We start from the raw sequence: 23120 nt of genomic DNA, 5'->3' as shown, positions 1-23120 counted from the left end.
GCTGTTGGGGTACTTAAGTTGGAACAGATGATATTTTCTTTTCTGTTAGAGTGAAGGTCTGGCTGAGAAGTCGGACAGACAGATGGGCGCGCTAGTCTATGAACTTGTGCTCTGTCGTCGTGGAAGACATGATTGATATGATCGTAGTCATTGTCCCTTAAGATATTTCTAGACTTGGCAAAATCGCCAGATCTGCTCGACTGCACACAATCGTATTGCAGCTCCCCACAAGCAACTCTGGCATCCTGCCTCTGGGCGCAAACACCGCCAGATTTAAAGTCAAAACTCAGTGAATTGTAACATGCGTCATCAAACAAGCGTGCTCCACCACGAGATCTAGAATCATCTTCTGTAGCCCCATTGATTCCATCAAGGTCTACATCTTGGTAGACACAGTTGTCATTGCCGATTTTCATTTGATGTAGTGATATTCCGTCTATGCCATTGTTGTTATGAATATCAATATTCGGAATATGTACTGAGGTCAATGACGTGGTTACGGTGGTATTGACGTTATTCTGCGAAGAAAATGCACACGGAGAGACTTGCTCTACGTTTGAGGGTAGGGAAGCCCCCATGTGTGTCTCCGCAGCGTCCTGGTAGATGTGACTCATCTGACTCATGTCCTCTCCATGAGCCACGGCGTCTCTGAATGTGTTGTCAGGGTAGCTCGGGTAAGGATGACCCTCTTCTTCAGCGTCAGTACCCTCAGTATTCAACACATCATGGACGGCCGAGCCCGAATTTTGGTTGGAAGTGTCTACACGATGCATTTGCAATTGCTGATTCGAAACTTGTGAGGGCCTATACCTGTTACACAAAGAATTAAAAACAAATGTATATTTAGTTTAGTGAACACTATAATGTACTTTTTCAATTCAAATATCCCAGATCTCGTGGAAACAAGCCCCGAAATTGTTGATTGAATCCATTGTCTTTAGGAAACAATGGCTAAGATTCCTCGATACTATTTCACTCGAAGGCATTTGGCATTATACAAATTCATGTAACATTACTTTGTACAAACAAATAAAAACAAAAACCATTCGGTTAACGCATACTGATATTCTTTAAGTTTGTAAGTGAATAATACAGTTTATGACGAAAATTGCTCGTGCTTGCCAGCAAGAGATCATTTCCTCACCGCGATTCGCTCCATCCCCCTCTTTTCACATTATAGATATAATAGACAATTCATTATGCAACATCTCACCTTTTCTTGTGATGTTTGTACCAAGCCGCGGAGAGGATGACTAATAACGTGAGAACGACAAACAGAAAGGTTCCTAGGGTGTAGAGGCCTACCATACTATCTATTTCATGGTGACCAGACTCTGAAACATAATGGAAGAATTCAAGCCTTCATAATACGAAGAAGAACAAAGTGCTTTGAAAAAAAAACAGTGGAGAGAAATTAAAGCATTTTTATTATTATTCTTTTCATAACTTCCCATCATATGATCAAGACATAGGGATTGAGATGAGACAGCATATTACTTTTAAAGTCCATGATACGATTAGAAACGTTTCTCCTTTATGTTTTACTACGTCAGGACAGCGTAATTGTATTTAAATCAAAACAATCGATAATCAAATACATGTAAAATACAAATAGAAAAATAGTTTAGTTCCATGTTATAATCTAATTATATGCATACTTATATACACAAATAGAATATACTGACTCATATATAATAAAACATACATGTTCAGCTTCTGTCATACTATGTATAAAAACACACACCCAAGAAACTTTGCAAATGATGCCGTTACTATCCCAGAACTATAATCAATTATACGCTTTTCCAAAGACACGTTATATCTTCACCCCATCACTTTAGGATACTAAATATCAACTGAAGCGTGAACAGCTACATGTATTTGCACGTGATTTACCTTTGCTTACAATTAAGTAGGTAAAGCAGGGGAGAAGAGAGATTGTTCTGGTCGTAACAATAAAAGTAAACCTAATTTATGTCATGATCAGCCAAAAATGCTTTCAATCAACATTAAATTTACCAAGAGAAAAAAAAAGGAAAAGGGAGAATGACCTTCATATTAAAGACGCCATGCTTACCGGAAGAAGTCATGTTATCTGTCTTTTGCAATGATGTTAGTTCTTCAGTGGGTTGCATTTCGCCTATTCATACGAAGGAAATAGCAAGTAAATTCATTATACATGTAAAGTGCATGTATACACATTAAAAAATAATGTCAGTTAGAGTGGTTTAACCAGATTTTAATCTCTTCTTGTGTCTACACTTTCCCTTACCCATAATTTAGGCTTACAGCTAGAAAAACACATATTTACTCCTATAGCCCTGATCTATAGCAGCATTCATGTACATTTCCTAATAGATTAATCATTTAGTGTTTCAGGCTTATGATAATATTATATGGCATCCTGAATTTAGAACTGTTTTAGAAATCATTTAGAGATGTATTCAAATAGGCAAACTATTTCACGCGGTACGTGCAGTTCTTTTTTATTCCTAAGAAACCTACTCATGCACACAAACTGAAAACCGCACTTCTTGAGATAACTAAGTGTGTGCCTTGCAATACTCACTTGAAGTGAAAACTGCAATTTGTGATGATGTTGTGAAGATTTCTGGATCGTGACTCTCGTTATCTATAAAAAAACTCACACAAATACGAAAACGTGCACCAACAATGTCTCTCTGACTATATTGTCATGCGAGTTTCGTTCGCTCAATTAAACTGAAGCTTATGTCCCTCAGGGAAGTTTAAGCACGAATAAAAGCTAGGCATTGCACATTCACGTTAGGCACTCCGTGGTTAAAGGAAGTAATGTAAAGAATATTTATCATTCAGTGGACATAAAAAACATTTAATGTTTCACTTCTTTTCTATGAATCATTATGATATAAAAGAATCGTCACTTGCGACATAGTACAATGATACACGCTCAATTGAGACGCGCATTTCCGTAATTCAATTATGATTTAATTATGACATAACAAAATTATAGTCAAGTGTTGAAATCCTACTTAACCCTCTCCTCTGGCAGGCACTGAACATGGTGAAAAAAAAAACACTGTATATAATTTAAACCAGTTGGAATAGAGATAACGTGGGTTGTGTTATTACTTAACGAAGAAGACAGTCGCTGGCCAAATGTCGAGCAAGTTGTTGCACTCTACCTCTCTAATGCTTTCCCAAACCATAAAGTGAAAAAAAAGTATATGCATCGATTGCAATGGATACAATATCTTTTTTTTTTCGGGGGGGGGGGGAGATGGGTTAAGAGGTAACTGCTGTAAAAAGACAAAATTATGATACCAACCACTTATACCTTTGATCTTCTCATCATCATTTACATGAAGATGAGCAATTATCTTATTACTCTACTCCAACAAGTTGACAAATAAAATGTTTCCGCTATCACATAATGTAGTATTGATTAATACGACAGACCGTTTGTTGCATTATCAACTGCCCGGCAAGACGGGACAGACGCGTTCCAAGCCGGGAAGTAAGTCGACCATCCAGATAGTACGACACACTGCAGTGTCGTGCTGCCATTTAACATGAACCCTTCGTCACAAGTAAGAGTCAACTTCGATCCAAAGCTCGTTATATTCGAGTCCCAATAGCCATTAGACACAGGGCCAGGATGCTCACAAAACCCGACAGAAACTTTCGGAAAAGAGATAAAAGAAACAACGTATGTATCAAACTAATGAAAAGTAAGAAAGACATATCGTACGGCCATGTAAATCACTTTACTTCTCGTGGCACTTCCACTACTGACTTGTGCGTCACTTCCTTTTAGTGTGCCACTAAATTTGATTAAAGAAATCATCCAATGATATCGCCCTGTGGACATAAACGGAAGAAGAAAGTACCACTCTTGTCAACTATAAATTAAAAAGGCATATCGCTCCAAACGAAAAACCGCACGTAAAAAAAAAAAAAAAAAAAAAAAAAAAACATTTACACTTTTACACATGGGGAGAAAGAATGTAAAATTTTGACATAGGCCCTACATTTTTAAGACAGTCAGACCGCAACTCCCTGAAAAAAACTTCGCATTTATCGTACGCGTATGCATGGACCTCGCGGACATGAATACATAATGAGATGGGAGACCACATTTTTAGAGTCCCTGTAAATCTAAACGACATTAGCAATCTACAAGACTTATACATCGATAAAAAACTGAAGAGTTGTACTTTGATGAAATTTGAACACTTAAAAGGTTATGACATATAAAATATACTGAACAACGAAATTATAAAACATAAAATTTTCATATTTTTTTTTTCTTAGGGGGTACACTAGACCAACGAAATACACGTGGACCAAAATGGAAGAGGTATAAAATGAAAGAGGAAATATTCTATGAAAGCATAATGACTTCATGATGGACTGATCCTTTGAACGGGTCAGGTTGTCGAATAAATCATTACGTTGTACACTTAATTTTTGTCGAGATTTCAGTTTGCCTCGAATACGCGTACCTGATTGGTTAATTCCTTCTGCGTGGAGAGATGAACGAACTTCGCGGAATGACAGTAAACGTGTACTGTACATAAAAGTAATACACTGTGTGTAGATGACAGTGTAGGACCCAAAGAGATTATAATCTCTTTTGTAGGACCTTATGGCGCGTGTGTGTGTGTGTGTGTGTGTTTGTGCGCGCGTGCACACAATGTATGTATATGCGCTCGGGCTCAGGCAACTGCAACTAAGATCTCCACGTAAACAAGAAGAACAACACTCCAGTGAACTCTGATCGACAACTCAACTTTGGCTTGGACTTTGTTTACATAACTAGATAGAATAACGTGCATTAATGAATAGCATATCAATCAATTATAAAAGATCTAGCACTTACTTTGCATACATGAGTTCTGTGGGGCTCTCTATTTTGTATCAGAATAATTATTCCATATTAACCCACTGTATACATCGCTGAGTAATTTACCTATTGATACCCTGGGAGCGCATGATCATTCATGTATCTCAAATTGCCACACTACGGTTTTTACTCGACGAGACTTTCAATTTTTATAGTTTTTTAAGCGAGGGACCAATTCAGTTTTTACTGTGTTTTTACAACAAGTATCTCCAGAACGTTGACTATCATTAATGTGGCGATTCAACCTATGAACGGGTCGGTTGAACAATAAATGGAAAGCCTTGTTATAATTTGTCTCACTGTCGTTTTGAAAATATCGGTATAATGCAGAGATAAGAATAACGGTATCATAAGCTCATTTTATATAATGTAACCATTAAAAGGTGTGATTTATTTCAAACATTCACAAACCATGTCAATTAGTCACGGATAGTAGATCTTCTTGCCGTCAATAAGTGAATCTCGTCGACCATGCACTTCGTCTCTGAATATCTCGCGAAATCTCGGGTGCTAAAAGGACATGCGCAAAAACCTGCGCGTACGATGAATTTTTGATTTGAGCTCATTAACAGCCGCGTTGCGGTCTGACTGAAGAGATAATGTAATGATAACACGGACTTGCACCGATGATAATGAAGCAGTAATAAAAGCACAAAAAAAAAAACCACCTTGTATGTCCAACTACCAGTAAACACGGTATTGTGTCAATCCAAGAAACAGTGATGGGATAAGTGCAGAGTGTGAAAAATCAGTATAATTTTCCATTGACATGTTATCAACGTAATGGAATAACGAAATGGAAGCTTCTTACTGTTACGGGCAAATGCATTAGATACTCACGGTTATACAAACAGTGGACTTGCTGGTCGGATTCTGCCTCGGTTTCACGTGTCCAATAATGAGTGTAGCTCACGCTGGAAATGAAGTTGGCATACTCTTGTGATCGATAACATCCACAGTCCTTTTCAATTACAATAGCGATGTCATGGTTTTCGGGTTTTCGTCTGCAGATGGACACACACTTTTCGTCAGAAGGAACGTTAAAGACGGACATATGTAAACCCTGAAAAGTGTGACGATCGCCCAGGTAGCACCCAAGAAATCCAGGTTCTGCGTAAAATGCAGAATAAGAATACTAAAAATCTGCAAACGATTTCTTTATCCTGAATAGTCCTTGATCCACAAGTGTTTGATTTTCTGCAATTTAAATCAAAATGAATTACTGTATGAATTACTAGAATGCTACGAAAACACCCATTAACTTCAGGCTAACCGTGTTTTCACGCAGATCAATTTTCTGTGTGTGTTTTTTTAAAGCATATATGATACGTATCCATGAAAACATAACCTTTGAGCAGAATGATCATTCAGTGTCAAAAGAAGAACCAACTTTACAGCATTGTCAGGACATGGATCTAGGACGGGCATATCTTAAACGAAAGCCAAGAGGAGCATGACAGTCATTAGAAGAGAATCATCAGACGCCAATCTTGACTGGATGCAATCATTTTTCCCTCGTTAAGCCCCGTCTCAACAGCCACAAAACGCAGGGTAGCCTCAAGGTAGCCTCCGGTGAAGATTGTTCTCCGTAGAACGCCGCAACACAGTGGACGGCCTCCGCAGAGCCTCCGGAGAGCCTCTGGAGAAATTTTACCCTGCGACCAACCATGGTAGACGAGGGGAATCCTCCGGAGAACCGCCGGAGAAAGTGCCTGTTAAGACGCTCGCGGGGTGAATCGGAGGCGTCACGTGACCAGCTCCGCGCCACACAAATCCTTTGTGTAGGTCCTGTTTTTAATAGTCCGACCAGACGCCATGCTAAGATGTGTTGTGTATATAAACACTAAACAAAAAGTAAGTTCCCCCTTAATAAAAATCAAACCTCTGTAATTTATGAATCAGGAACATTTGAGAAAATCTGAAGAAAGGATCATGTAGCTGCATTTCTCGGCTACCTTTCATGTGAAATTCAGTTGATATCACTTAGTCACGCTTGAGTGAGCATGAATTAAAGTCAAAATGGTCAGTTTTTGAAGTTCACAAGCCCAATTTTGCAACTTTGATTTTTAACCACGTCCATAGCGTTCTTTTTTTTTCTTTAACAACTTTGATTTGGTGATATCGGAACAAACAAACAAACAAAATGACGCCGAAAAGGTTTTGTCACCTCAGGTGGTACCAATAACCTATTTTTCGGGTCTTGGCCTTTGGACTATTGTGACTCCATTCTCGTGAACCTCCTTGGTTGAACGGTATCGTAATGCAGTCGTGCTCTGATTGTACTGGGAGTGACAAAAAACAAAAACATTTCCTACTTTTGAATCCTTAATAGTTCAAAAACTGAATACCAGATGAAACTGGCATTGAAGAATTGAAGAATTTTGTTGGAGGTTATCTAAAAATGACAGCATAAATAAGTTTCCTTCAATTCATGATTTATTTTTAAGTTATGTTTCAGATGTTACACTATTTTAAACCCTCTGTACGAAATTTTGATTTTTCACAGGAGTCTATTGGCGTGTATGGCAGTGTGTGGTTAAGACCCTGACCATGGTCCTGAACAATGGCCAGGATAAGAATGCTCTATTACATATTCATGAGAAATTTCATTATCACAGCTAGTCTTTATTAAACTTGAAGCGCTTGAAAGCATGTTATTTTCATGTGCATGCATTTTTACCCATTACCACGAATTCAGCTAGCACTGCCCAAGACAATCCATCATTAATTAAGCATTCATGTGCCTTCGAGCAAGAGTCCAGAAGCCTGGTAAGCATGGCTCTGAAAAGGTAGTATTCGTGATATCCATGTCTTAGACCCCGTTTACAGTGGGGGACTGGGCCGAACCGCGGCCGAGCCCCACAATTTTGTCTGTTTACACTGCCGGGCTCGGCGATGGCTTTTATTTCAAACTTTTCAATATTTTCTCGTAGTGGCGCTTTGTTTGTAAACAAACGCAATTTGGTATAGTCTGGTTTCCAGACCCTTTCCCAACTGGACTCCGTGGCGGCGACGAAGTTTCCGCTTTTGCCGAAGGACAAATTATTTGTAGAACAAAACCACCTTTAACTATATTAGATTTCGACGGAAGGGCCGGGTCGGCCGCGGCCGAGCCGCGGCAGAGACCACCTCCAGAGCCTGGCCAAATGCGCGGCCAATTTTGGCCCCGCATTTGGCTTTTCTGCTCACTGTAAACGGGGTCTAATTGTTCAGGGTCATTGTAAGCACACACTCACATACACATCATTGGTTCTTGTGCCAAAAGTTCAATTTTGTACAGAGAGTTCAAATTTGACCAAAATCTGAAACTTAACTTTAAAATTATTCGTAAATTCATCGAGACTGATTTATGGTCTCCTATGCAAATCACCTCTAACAAAATTGTACACTATTCCGCTACTGTATCACCTATATCAATGGCAGTGTTATCTGATGTATTGTTTTCGAACTATTAAGGATTAGATGTGGCCGGGAAATATTCTTTGTAACACCTAGCAATGCCTAGTATGATATGTGGGGGAGTTTATGAGTTGAACGAACTTTCTTTCTTTCTTTCTTTCTTCTTTTTAAAAGATCCCTAAGAAAAAAGTGATAAAACGCGTTTGAACGGTAAAAATATTTTCAGGAAAACAGTAGGCTTATCCAAACGCCTCTGTAGATAACAGGGTCTAGATGCCTCTGTCAGTACGTACACACGTGCACATTAGTATGCAAGCATTGTATGCTACTGTAATTTGTGAAATGCTTCAATTATAGCTTTTGGCCAAAGACAACGTACATGTATTTTCCACGGAGAAGGTTTTCGAGCAAGGCCTGTTAAAACGTAGAATAGTTAAAACGGGGAACTCATCGTTCAACCCGTGTTTATAGAATCTGTGGAATATCAACACGGGATGTACCCCAACCAGACGCTGTGCGAACCTGCGAAGCTAAGTTATTAGAGGTGACAGTGAAGAGTATGCAAAGGATTTTCGAGAAACCGAAAAAAGTGGTGTTTATACTCAATTAGGAAGGCACATTCAGCGTTTTGAAACGCTGATTCTAAACGCCGTTCACGGGAGCACTGTTTATGCTCTCTTTCTTCGAGCTTTGAAGGAGCCTTCATTGACCTCAGCAGAGGTAGGTCAAATTGAAGCACAAGTTCTGGCCTGAGTGTGTGCATTGTTCACGATCAGTAGCATGTTTAATATTATTTAGATTATTTTACTAATATACACAAATGGAATGTACACAATGATAGAAAATATGAATATTCATTTTATAGACAAAATGTTAACAAAATCGGATTTTACTGTAGTGACCTCTTCATCAAATGTCGTTTCTGTGTAAGTACAGTATACAGCCTATCGCTCTTTCCTACTCCTCACTGTATGACTATTATGAAGAACCAACACTACGTTTGCACTCGGTACATAATTTTCATCACACTTTGAATATGTATTTAATAAAAACAATAAATCGCTTGAACTTAAATATCATGTTCGAACTCACGTCGACATCTGAGTCTCACAGCCTTGTTCCACGGACACTCAGCTCCTTTTGATAGACAATCATGTAGTCTTGCTTTCTGACAATCTGTGTGTTGATATTTCAGAAATCATTTACCCACTGTTAAAATATTCGATGAAGCTATTAGAACGGTTCATCTTCTTATCTTTGCATCTTTTGAATTAGGGCTTACGGGGAGAAATTAAATATTTATTCTCAGGGATGAGAGTACATTGATTCGTCTCAAGAATATCATTTTTGAGCGTAGGTCATTTTGTTGTTGATATGGATTTGTTCTACTGTAAATGACTATTCTTTTTATCTGTAAAATGTTAGCAGGGCCCCGTTGTAGATTAGTTAACTCTTTATGTGCCATGGTGGAAACCCCCTGTGTGCCACGTTATTCTCAGACACGAATGTAGTCATTCTTTGAGAGAGAATTCTGTTTTTCAAATTTGTATAACTTCTACAAATTTCTGTTAAGAGGGGCATAATAGTAAGCAAAGTTAAAGATGAATGCCAAGCTTTGTTTCGATATAAATTGTATGACAAATCTATTTTCAATGTTTCTTTTGAATGACCAATTGCTACATTACTGTAAAGGCATTACTTTTCGACATAAAACCGTGACAGAAACTTAGAATGTACGAGCAAATCTAGTTGGGAACACCACTTCATAGTCAATCACCACATAGAACGCAAGCCGTCTATGAGAGGAACAAAAGCACGAGAAACGCTTCCATTGTGCCGCGGGATTAGCTGTGATTAGCGATTTATCGATCGGTTTTGGCGGCTTTGTTTGTTGAGCAGAATATGCGAAGTTGGCACGCCGTCGACTGAGTCGGACGTGCGAACGTGGCACATAAAGAGTTAATCAACTGAAAGGGCTATCCTGCAAAAGAATATTGGAATAAATAAATAAATAAATTGACTCGAGCATTTCTAACCTTTCTAAGTGTGCAATTGTACTTGTACTTGTACTAGATGATAATGTTTGCCTAAAAGTCATCGAATGCAGTAATGGAAGCATACAGAGGTTCTACAATTTCTATTTCCAACAGCATCACATCTGCACATACAGTATAGCATCAGCACATAGTTATACGAATTCAATGAGACCATTTTCTTTGCATAAAGTAAGAATGATTCCGGGAGGGAATACAACATACAACACTCTTTCACTCAATACGCATAATATTGCAGTTACCTGCAGAATATGAAAACCCTTGAGTCCTGTTCGATGTTTCTGCACTTGAAATAGGGTCAACTGAATAATCTTTTGCCGTTGGAAAACCGAGCTCTCTGCAGACCAAATCAGCAGCTTTGAGGTTAAAGTCATAATAGCACATCTGACTGTTTGACTCCATGACCACTGAGCCATCCATGGGAGAGAGCCCGTCAAGCAGCCTCACCGGTGGTATTTCTTGAAATTGAATGAATATAGTATAGGTTCCCTAAAGTGCATATGTGATTTTTCATTTGTATTCATTTCTCGTATTTCCCGATATCAATGACACGCAATGCATATTGCCGGACAAAGCAATATCGAAATCAAGAACATGCAAATCGAAACATAGAAACTTGCTACAAAATTGTGTTATAATAATTATGGCCAAATAGATAACACAAGGGTATGTATAGATGAATAAAGGAACCAAAGCATAGGTCCATAACGATTAGGAGTATGAAATATGACTGAAACAACATCAAGTAAGACAATGCTTGTAAGTACTTAGTACAAAAATGATTATAATACCAAACAGATTAACTATTACACTCCTAGCAAAATGATATCAGAAACTCACTAAAAGCAGTTGGTATTGTATTTAATCTATATACTGTTGATACTGTGCAATGATTACCTCTGATGCAATGCTTACTTGTAAGTAATGTCCATTGGACCCAATTCCACTAAATTCCCGAAGGTGACCTGAAACTCAATCCTCATCTAAAAGAGTTGTAACCTAATGACATTTTCTATTGTTTCCTGAATCAAATATAAAGGGTGATCAATTTCCATATGCAAGGGGGGGGGGTAGCCAACCGGACAACAGCCACCCCACTCCCCATTTGACTTCTTTTTTTTGGGGGGGGGGAATTATTCACAAATGGCAATGTTTCGTAAATAAAAATGTGACCGTGCATTACAAAATCAATAAGTTGCATCCGGCGATTTTACGTGAGGACTCAAAATAGGTGAAACGGATCAACCCAGTCAATCTTGAGTTTTAGATATTTTCTAACAAAGCATTTCTTCTTCAAACTCATTAAACAGATTTGGATCATATAACGAATGGGAAAATGTGTTTGTATCAGTATTTACTTGACTTTTTTCTTGTAAAATAGTGTGTTTAGATATGTCTCGGGAAACATTTCTTAAAAACCTTTAACACACTCTTCCCTTCAAATCTAATGGCTTTTGAAAGAATAATGTTACTGCTTGAAAGTTGGTAGCAATCACGGATACAATGTGTTATTAAAGCATGTTCAATTTCATCTCGATTTCATAATCCCTTCATTGTTATAAAGTTTTCCATCCCCTTTTCTGCCGCACTCTTTGCAAAGACTACGGCTTGGTAATATTAAGCACTTGAGTAGGTCCTACATTTCAGAGCCTCTTTTCTTAGTACACACTTTTCCAGAGTGTGTACTTTCTTTCCAATATTTAGACTTAGATTTAGGTTGAGAAAGTCCATTTGTATCGAGTTATACATTATTTCAAAGCTTTGAGACTGCTCTTTCAAAACATACACATAATTAAAAATCCGTGCCTGGTGATTCTGTTGGTTTTTTGAAGCAGGTTCATATGATTATGGTACATTTCTTGGTATATAGTTTGGTTTTCACCAAAACCGTTTCACAAGTAATTCATAACTTTTCCGTTTTTAAAACTTGTTTTATAAGATGCATCTCAAAACAGTAAGTTTCTTCCTTGACCTCTCCAAGGCCTTCGACATATTAATGATAATACGCTGTCCTAAAAATTGTCGCAATATGGAATCTAAGGGAAGATTTGAATAGGGTCAGGTTCCATAACTCAGGAGCTGTACGAAGCATTGAAATATTTGTCATATTTTCACCTTAACACTCCCTTTGCTAACAGTCACTGTTTTCTCTCTTGTAGTCAACACATATATAGATCTATTTGCGAAATGAGTTTAAAAAAAATCTTGTGCACGTTGTCCAGGGAAAACGAAGGAGAGAGTAAATAAATAGTGAAATGTAATATATTGGTAGGAATCAATACTTACCATCGTAACATTTTACTTCTATCTTGAAATTCGCTGGATATGTATATATATTCTAACAAATGCAGCTTCGTCTGATGTGTAAGTGATAAAACGAGGTACGGCAAGTTGTGATTCATAATCACATGCTGAAATGTTCTGTTAGATATTACATCCCACAGATATAATCCCATCCATACATTGTTAGTAAACTGAATTTCAATGGAAAGTCGCCGTCCTGAAGGTGCCTGTATAACCCAACTCCTGTTAGCGATGCATAGTGCATTATTACACCATATGTCGAGGTATAGTGGCTTCTCCGAGCAGTTGATAGTAACATCTGCAGGCGCAAAGAACGAGTGGAAACAGAGAATTGTAAGTACATATTCTAGATTTACATCATATTCATTGTCACTGGGGCGACAAGACCTAGTATCTACAAAATGTGAAATGTTCAAGAGAGCCAAAAAAAAAAAAAAAAAAAAAATGGCTGCCAAAGCACTGTAGCGAATTGGATAGCGTTTCCTTTGGTATGCCGTTGTGGCTTCATTTTTGGAGTAAGACAGTTAGGATTTGGTCAGTACATCAATTAACCCATTGTTTGACCATTAATCAAAAAAAGTCATTTTCACCAACATTGCAGATACAAGGTCTTGTCACCCCAGCAACGTCATACTCTCATGTGTTTTCCAGTTTTCAATCATTGTAAAAGAAAGAAGTGATTGCTACTACTTACACTTTTCTTCGTTTAATTTCTATACCAAATTCAAATGAATGAAAGAGGTACAAGCACACCGAACAAATCATCTTTGTCAGTCAATTGATTAGAACGTTAAAGTGTAAGATAAAACAGTGTCAAAGCAAAATCACAAACAACTAAGCAAACCGTGACGTGATTTTTATTTCGTTCCTTGCAAATACATTCGTTTCTAAGCAAGTAAAAACACGGTTATCAAGTATGAATGGTCTACGAGAACATCCTTTGACGAAGAGAACTTATAAAAAAAAATCAAAGATACGTACATGTAGTGTTGCTTTCCGATGTTGAGGAAGTGAGCAACGGCTGGTAGAGCAAGAAACAGGCAATCAACAAGACTACAGGAGACATTCTTGATCTTTGTTTGAGGAAAATGAAAAAGTAATATATTATATATCCGTCCCTCTTCAGTCGTGATATTAAGCTGTGATTCTAACTCCACGAAGAACGATGCCTCCGCAAAAGAATTAGGAAACCTGGCTTAGCCTTCAGATGTAAAAATATGCCTGATATGCCCAGTCTTTTGGTGGTAGTGAAGGTCAAAGATGACTTCTCCAATGCACTGTGGGAAAGTTAAGAACTATCAATGCTGATTAGTCTTCCTGTGATGTCAGTGGAGGAAAAGCCTCCAAGCTTGCGTGCAACTCTCTAGGCTGGAACTTTGTGTAGGTGTGTGAAACTGAGAGTCTGTATGTGATTAATATTGTGATGTTGTTTAATTTCAAACGAGTTCAAGTAGGTGCTAAGACCTGAAGACGAGACGGATAGAAAATATGTAAGAATACACTTAAATTACTTTAACCCTGTGGCATTCGACAACAATGCTGTCTCTCAATCATTTGTTTGATTAATTGCTTTATACCCTCTTGTCTGCATTCATGCTTGGTTGAAGACTTTTTATGACTCCGCCACGAAGTGGTGCCGGAGGCATTATGTTTTCGGGTTGTCCGTCCGTCCGTAATGAATTTTGTGGACAGAGTAACTATCAAAACCTTTTGAGGTATCCTAATGAAACTTGGCATGTATGTGTATTAAGGAATGAAGTTGTGCCTATCAACTTTTGGGTGCACATGCTCAAGGTCAAAGGTCAAAAGGTCAAGGTCAAATACATAAAATTTCACTATTTTCACCATATCTATGCAATGCCTGAAGATATTTTCTTGAAACTTAGTGTATACATGTATTACCAAATTAAAATTCTCTGGTAAAAGTTTGGGTCATGAGGTCAAAGGTCAAAGGTCAAAAGGGCAAGTAAAAATATTGAAACTTCACCTTTTTTGTCTGTACCGTGGAAATTGTTCAAGGTATCTTCATGGAACATATACATGTATTGACTGGCAGTTATTATCTAGAGAATTCAGGGTTCGTGGGGTCAAAGGTCAAGGGCAACACTTCAAAATATTACTATTTCCCTCAATATTTTTTTTTTCAATTTGCCACTGAAAACAATATTGAATCGGCCTGATGTTGTGTGTGTATGTATGTCTGTCTTAGTGTGTTTGTATATCGTGGCTATGTCTCTCACGGAGGCGTACTCTCTTTCTAATCCGATTACGTGCGGACATAATTAAAAAATCATCACATTCTAGTGTCTCAAATGATTTCAAGCAACAAGGTTATCAGTCACAGGGGAGACGAGGTGTTGGAGTAATCACCTTACAAATATTTTTAGAGAAATTGTAGAGATTACTAAAACAGGGTTTTTTATATAATAATTTATAAATGACTAAATACAACCCCACCACAATACAAGTTACCTGGTGAGTTTTTACATCTTCACAATAGGTTGACCAGAAGCATTATAGTTAATCCTTTCATTTTCATATGTATATAATTGTTATGAAACTTACACTATTCTCTTTAATACTACTGTAATCATTCATCTTTTGATCACGGAGTAAGGTTTTACTTTATCGCGTTCCTTATTGCATGTTTTTTTTTTCTGTTTTGCCTTTTCTGTTTTCTTTTTTAATAATTCATTTTAATGATTACCCTTTCCATTGTATCTTTCGTATGATATCCATTGATTCCATTTGAATATCTAAAACAAATGTGATTTTTTTTTTTCGTGTATCCATTCGTGGCCATTTCAAGATGGGTAACATTGTCAAGTACAATACCTCTGAAGCACCTCTTCTCTACATATTGCATAGTTTCGATCTATTCAATGGCAATCTAATCCGCGATCATCATTGGTTAAGGACATCTTAATCGTTTATTTTATTCTTATCAATCCTCAGACTGACTGACAGTAAACGGCGCTTCAGTGGTTTTAGTGTTGAAAATGGAGTCTAGGTTATAGACTGCCGTGATCGATTAAACCTGGAGAGGCGGGGGTATGCTTTTGTGGAAGGCTGATTCCGCCCGTGAAAAGACTTTGTATACTCACACAACTGATTTTGTAACACTTTAGATATGAAGACAGCGATAGATACGCAGGGTTGATGTTGATGTTAGATGTTTAACCTACTGACGCTTTCCATACTTGTCAAATTGTCATAGCATAATGGAGAATAAGAAACAATAGCATTCGTTTCTGTATTGCCTTACGTGACTCATGAAAACTATTTCGACTTTAAATGTGGAAATCATTTATCTTTCATACTATGCTAAGTTCTTGGAAAGTTTTGTAAAAAAGTCTATTTCAGCATTTGAACAAAATTTCCGGATACAAATGAAAACATATATCTACTCATTTACTTCCGCAATCATTTTCCTGTCATAGAGTTTACTAGACTGATTATGTAGCAAGTCTTAGATGCCATCTTATCTTATCATTAAGAGGTCTTCTCATTGTTATTCGATTAATTTGATAGCATACAATATAAAAAACACAATACAATATAACAAGTATCACTCTCTTGTTCCACTTCATGAAATTCTTACATTGAGATGTTTTCATTGCAACTGATTGACAAATTGCCCTACATCGACGTGAATAAGCACTGATTTGATCGACAGCGCTGTTGGGCGGAAGCTCCCTGGTGTAGTGGAGATGACGCCTGTCCGGAGATCAGGAGGTCGTAGGTACGAATCCTGCTCGAGTAAGTATGCCCATGATTTCTTTTATCATGTCTACTACTAAAACGCTCCTCAGTTTAGTGCTTATTTACGTCGATAGAGAGCAACTTGTCAATCATTTGCAAAGTCGCTCCCTTGTTCCTGTTTACGCTTGAGCAATTGTCATATTGTTGCTATCTGCAGAATGGCACCCAGTATCACTTATTGGAAAGAACCACATAGTGCCTGAAACTGGACAAGTTTTCTGCACTACCATTGCTTGCAACTTCTGTGAACAACAGGCAGAACGCATGCAGAAAATGCGAAAGGAAAAATGTTTTTACCTTTCTGGCATAACAAAATGTGAAATAGAAATTGACTTAATTTTTTCCAATCCGATCAAAAAGGTGTTTCTTGTTTTTGCTAATCTGTTTGTTAATGAGGTTCTTCACTACGCACCGTTTTTTAGAAATCATTGCTTTGTGGATGTGGCGAAAGAACAAGGGTGTTGGGAGGGACATTCTTAAAATGCTTAATATACTTTCTCGTTTGGGTGTATCTTTTCTATTCACTACTATAAGATCGAGGTTCGAATGAACTGAACATTTTACGCATGTTCATGTTCATATACAAAAGGCTTGCCTGCACGGACTGGTAAAGAGAAATCATTTTCCCGCTACTTGTAAGTACGTAAGTATTTCATATGTAAAGCTTCATTATACCGTCCATTGAATTCTTCAAGTTTTCAGCAATCAGCAATCGAATTGCCTGGGTGCTTTATAACAGCTTGAGTATGTCAATCATTTCCTTTATTTGAATAAACGAAATAAATTATACATAATTGCAAGCATATTGTCCCCACTACTTTTTGTATCTCATTAATCACCATATTGTCTTTCTTTACTTCATACATGTTTCTTCATGATTAAACAATAGCTAGTTAATCGTCACGATATAGTTCAAGAATGTATTGCATATTGCAGCAAGGTAAGTTTAAAAATATATCAACAGTTTTGGTTTCGAAGTCGGACTCCAACCTACATCACGGTCTCTTTAACACATTGCATTGCGCAGTTGGTTGGTTCTGCTCAATTCCTCGTACATCGTAAAATGTCGTAGAAAACCTATAAAAACTAAATCAGCAATATCTTTAGAATAGGACAGTCACGTCCAAAAGGGGGATAAGGACACTTTACTTTTACCAATATGATCTACGATATCAACATACTCAACGATGCGCATGTTCATCATATCGTTCATTGCCTATTTTTTTTTTAACTCAGGGACAGATAAACAAGTAACTGCCTGTATAAATTCATTACTAACTTTTCAATCAACCATGTTGCTTTACGCTATATATTGACATAGGAGTCTCACTTTTTCCAGAACCTATAATGAATGTAAAGATCATTAGTGACTGCAGCACTATAGGGCCCAATTTATAACTTCCATCAAATCAGGTTTGAGGTTTGCAGCAGATCTGTTTGCGGGATTTAGTACTTTCAAAGCAACACCATTCAACATGAAGGAAATCACACACAAAGTATATGTATCCCTTTTCCGTCCACAGCACGTCGCAGTCTTTTTCATTTCTCTCTCTCTCTCTCTCTCTCTCTCTCTCTCTTATTACACACATGTGTTATACAATATGTATATATATATATATATATATATATATATGTATACGTATATATATATATATATATATATATATTGTAGCGAACAACGGGGCCTTGGCACTTATGCAGACCGAGCAGACCGTCCGTTTGATCGACATATACGATCACTCTATGAAGAGGATAAAACCTTAAGTTTCCCACCACTTGTACGTCACCAGTCTACACCTTGCACTTCACATCATCTGATTCAAAGGCACATTCTCACTTCTCACATCTAATTCACCCAACACACTGACAAGTGAATTTTCATTCTCACTCCCGACGTCGTCTCCAGAGTACGTCGTCCTTCGACGTTCGCTCTGGAAGTACGTCGTTTGTACTTTTCATTTCCAAAGTACTATACTTTGTTCTCCGACGTCAGTTCGGGAAGTACGTCGGACGTACTTGTCCCTTCCAAAGTTCTGAACTTCGTTCTCCGACGTCCGTTCTGGAAGTACGTCGGACGTACTTGTTCCTTCCAAAATACTGAACTTCGTTCTCCGACGTCCGTCCAGATACTCAGTTATCCCACGGTGCAGCAAAGCCCGCTCGAGAATGCTCGCAAAGGCTGCTGGACGAGTTGTCTTCTACTGCAGAACCACCGGTTGCCATCCTAGTCCCACCAGCATTCATCCCAACCAGTACTTATGTTATACTGAACACGAATGCATCACAACTTCAGAGACGATGTACCGGAACACCAACATATTTATTTACAGGTATAGTGTAGTGTGTACATACTTCACGTTCACAACTCGTACCGAGCACAAGACAGAAAGACAATGCTATCCCGAGGATCAGCCTCTCTTCTTCACTGCCTAGCACTGAGAATATGATCAGAGTAGCGTGCAAGTACATTATTAACACATTCAGGTGCTGCACGAAAAATGAGGTAGCTAATAGTACCTGTGCTGAATTATTATAGGCATGGTTATCAATTTCTCCTGAAATTTCCTTTATTCTTTCTTTCTTTTTACACAGACTTAAGCTATCCCTTTAAACTCTTCACATTTTGATTGAAATCATTTAAATCAAACATCAACACCATTTTCAGTCCCATAACTGATCGTGTTTACTAATTAATCAACGTTAATTGTCTAAAATGTGTCATATGGCCAACCTGTATACACACGTATACACACAAAATGCTAAATGTATGTGTCAAACCTCTGTAACACAACTTTGAACTAACTGTAGGAATTATCGCTGCACTTATCATCCATACTTTTTATCACTATCTGAATCTCCACAAAAACCACTAATTGACAAATAATCATCAATACAGAAGACTGACTTAAAGGAACAATTCAAACACTCTTTCAGAATGCATAGCTTGTTACATGCATAAATCAGCACAAAGTAACCACGACTACATTGTGTTACTGAATTAGTATGAACAAATTTCACTCCAATGATGATTTCGCACGAATTCCAAATGAAACGCACCACACCTTACACAAAATAAATATCATTTTGTTACAATATATATATAATCCATATGTATATATATATATATATATATATATGGATTATATCAATTAGATAGATAGATAGATATCCAGGTATAGAGTACATATTATTCATTTATTTATTTATTTATTTATTTTTTGCTGTGGGTTTACATATATTCATATATAATGCAGTTTAACACCGACATATTATGTACCGTTGGCTTTTGTCATCTTTGGAGATGAATAATCTTCCACTGTACCATTGTGTTCTGTATTCATATGCCAACCTTCAAAATATAATTGTCTGCCACATGTATTTCATATGTTCTGTATTCGTCAGATGCTTCTAGAAAAATAATGTTTTGAAATAACGTCAGTTCAAACAATGTAATTCCAATTTTTTCACCTTATGTTCCATAATTTTTGGTTTCAGAAAAGAAAAATAAAAACTTTAGATGAAACTTTCAGCTTCAGAAACAATGTATTCTTAGGTTATGTTTTTCCGAGAGAAGATAAGGATGGCCATTATTATAACCATCATTATAATGACAAAGAACAGGCATGACAGGTACGAGGAAATTTGTGATCAACATTTACTTTTGTCTGTAGCAACTTTTTATATCTCCGTAAAATATACCTACCTATATATTTCTACTTTTGAAATCTGTTTAGTGCAACATCTATAACGGTAAACCAGTGCTCTTTCTAATGAAAGTGGTAGCATGGCAAGTAGGATACATAACATAATTATCTCATTGTGTAAACTAATCTTCGAGACACCTTCATCACTCTGAGTAAGACTTATGACTGAGATTAGAACAATATGTTGAAATACAGTATACGTAATGCACAGGGTGCAACTATCACTCAATGGTAATTACAAGTATCTAACTTCTCATGAACAGATTTTTAAAGAATCCACCATTGGCAGCTGAAAATGCACAAATCCCAGCAAAAGTGTTTTCCATTTTGTTTAAGGATCAGAATGAGATATTGTATCTCCCCCTTCAAGACTATAATTAGGCAATAATGATTTACCAATTATGACGTTACTTTACCTACAATAACTCAGGGTTAACCATTGCTCTAAAAATGCAAGATAATTTGAAGTGCAAATTAGTTGGACAGGTGTGAGACAATCGAATCATATTATCTGCAATACTATTGTGACCATTAACGCTTAATACAACGACTTTCTCTCCTTTACTGTGTCGTTCATGACACACTTCCCATGTTCCATCAGTCAGGATACTATTTTTTTTTTCTTCTTGATGAAGTCAACTTAAACATAGGTTTAACTTCTCTTTAGGTAGTCGTCTTGTACTTATCTGCAAAAAAAAGAGTGTTTCCATGGTATTACATGATTGCTTTTGATGCTGTCAAGGAATTTAGTTTGCTCTAAGCATCGGTGACTAATTTTTATGGGATGATCTTGGTTGTGCTTGCACTTTTTAAGTTTTCTTTCTTACTCTAAGTGTAATTGTTCAAGAGATTCCATTCATTTCTTTAAAGTGCGTTATACTGGATGTAGACAAAATGAAGAAAATTGTCTTTCTGAGATGATACAGATTACGTCAAATACAAGTACAACAAATATAATATACTTGAGGTAATTTACATGCTGTCTTTGCTGAAGAATGCGCAAATTCTATTCCATAAATCTGAGGTCATCGTTATTTCTACAGCTATTGCAGCTGCTTCCAGTCTTCTTTGCTGCACTCTCAGATATATCTTTAGTCTCTTACAGCAGCGATTCATAGATAATTCTGCTCGAGGAATAAAAACCATAATTATCTCTATTACGTCAAGATCTTTACTTCTCTAAAATATTCTTACTTTTAGGACACGTCGATTGCGTTAATCATGAGTTTCCACTGTCCTTTTACAGGGAGATGAGGGCATTTGTCAGTGTGTTCCCCATTCGTGACGAGAACAGTAAACATCTTCTAAATGCTATGAAAACTACTCTTCATGGACCACGCTGAAAAAAAGAAAGTTGCAGCAACTATAAATAGTGTCACGACTCAACCCAATCACCACATCATGACAATCAAATGTTCCGCTCCATTCCTGGCAGATCGCACCCAAACCATCACAACAACGTTGCAAAAGACCACGATTGGGAAGCCATGTCTTGATCTGAGAGCGATAACTTGCTGCGGACCTCTTTATTGGTATTAGCCTTGTTCAAGGCGCATCACATCTCCCCCCTTAAGACGGGAAGTTATGGAAGAACTTTCCAGTCAAACTGCAAACAGTCGTTACAAACATGTTCCGAAACACGATACATAAAAATGCACAGTTGTGTGTTCATACACTAAAGTGGATTCTTCACATAAACAAGCTCAGACTTAATGAGCCTTATCAAAACCTTTCTTGAGCGTAGGCTAAGTCTAAATATAGATCCACTACCTGCTCGGAACAAGCATGTGCGTATACGCGCAAAACTTTACAACCACAACATTCCTTGTTTTCTTTTCTTCTTTTTTTTTTTCTCTGCTTGGTCATAAATCATGAAACATGTATTCTCTTTAGCTTTCCTGAAATGCTTATGAGTATCAAATGGCCAAACATTTCAACACCTAGTCGAAATCTAAGAAATGCTGCTGGTTCAGAACAAAATACACTGTAATTGTATCATGAAACAATATACCATAAGTATGGACATATCAAACTTCTCTCTTAGCTTGATGTGCATATGCTTGAGAAAAACCGCTACACATATCACTGATTAACCTGCATACACTGACAATCATGCAGGTTGAATACTGAACTTTATACGGTTTTTTTGTTGTATTATGTCACCAATAACAGAAGTAATCTTCCATTCACTATACTTAGTAACCATTTTTACATGGTGAGCTTGTAGCAATCTGACCTTTGATGAAAACTGACATAACAACGCGTTCAGCTCAACTGTTTGGTCTGACAAACATCTCTACATTTCTAATTTCTTGACACTTCTGTTCAAATACCGTAAAGCTTTGTTCCTCAAGACAATAAATGCATGTACAGTGACTAGCGTATAGCAAAACAATGCAATTATGAACACCTGTTATACTCTCTCTGTTTCTGAAACAAGATATCACATGAATATAACCTGGTTATGTCTGTACACCTGTATGGTCTCATGAACCTTACACATTCACAACATTATGAATATCATAGTGTCATAATTTCACTCAGTCGATATCTATGCTATGGAAAATGTGTATAATTGGTCAATTCTGTGATGCCACAAATTCCAACTCTTGCAGATTAAGCATTTGAAAAAAAAATGCAACAACAGCTTTTGTGTGCTTGTGTGTGCTTTTTGCAAACAGCAATGCAACTTAATTTGCAGTTCCAATTAATACAATGTCTACATTATACCCTATATCAAAATATGCTGTATTACTGAAAACCCCTTTCTTCACCATATAAAGCATAAAACATAGCAAAACTCATGCTATATCACTTGAAATGATTTTGCCCTGTTTTGGTGCAAAAATCATGACAATTTGGAAAACATGCTGTCTTTTTCCCTGCAGACAAGAACAAAAAGAATAAATTAAAGCAGTGTACACAATGTTTGTGTCATCATTTCAAAGCAATCAATAACACTCTTTCTTCAACATGAGAAATATAATTTTCTTACAAATGCATGGAAACACA

The 23120-nt window shown here is 37.2% G+C and overlaps 1 protein-coding gene across 1 annotated transcript in view; it reads right to left on the bottom strand.

Moving 5' to 3' along the window:
- LOC140239678 (uncharacterized) overlaps positions 1 to 23120 on the bottom strand; it is a 47671-nt gene that overhangs the window by 19945 nt on the left and 4606 nt on the right. The window contains exons 4-10 of the mRNA XM_072319507.1: positions 10581 to 10796; positions 9377 to 9460; positions 5726 to 5995; positions 3439 to 3660; positions 2570 to 2632; positions 2078 to 2140; positions 1214 to 1334 (exon numbers count right to left, since the gene is read on the bottom strand). Of these exons, the coding sequence (XP_072175608.1) occupies positions 1214 to 1334; positions 2078 to 2140; positions 2570 to 2632; positions 3439 to 3660; positions 5726 to 5995; positions 9377 to 9460; positions 10581 to 10796 (1039 nt within the window). The remainder of the gene's footprint in view (positions 1 to 1213; positions 1335 to 2077; positions 2141 to 2569; positions 2633 to 3438; positions 3661 to 5725; positions 5996 to 9376; positions 9461 to 10580; positions 10797 to 23120) is intronic.

The sequence above is a fragment of the Diadema setosum genome, chromosome 16 (genome assembly GCF_964275005.1).
Source record: "Diadema setosum chromosome 16, eeDiaSeto1, whole genome shotgun sequence".
NCBI lineage: Eukaryota > Metazoa > Echinodermata > Echinoidea > Diadematoida > Diadematidae > Diadema > Diadema setosum.
Note: the sequence above shows the minus strand (reverse complement) of the source record. Positions and strands in the feature narration are given on the sequence as shown.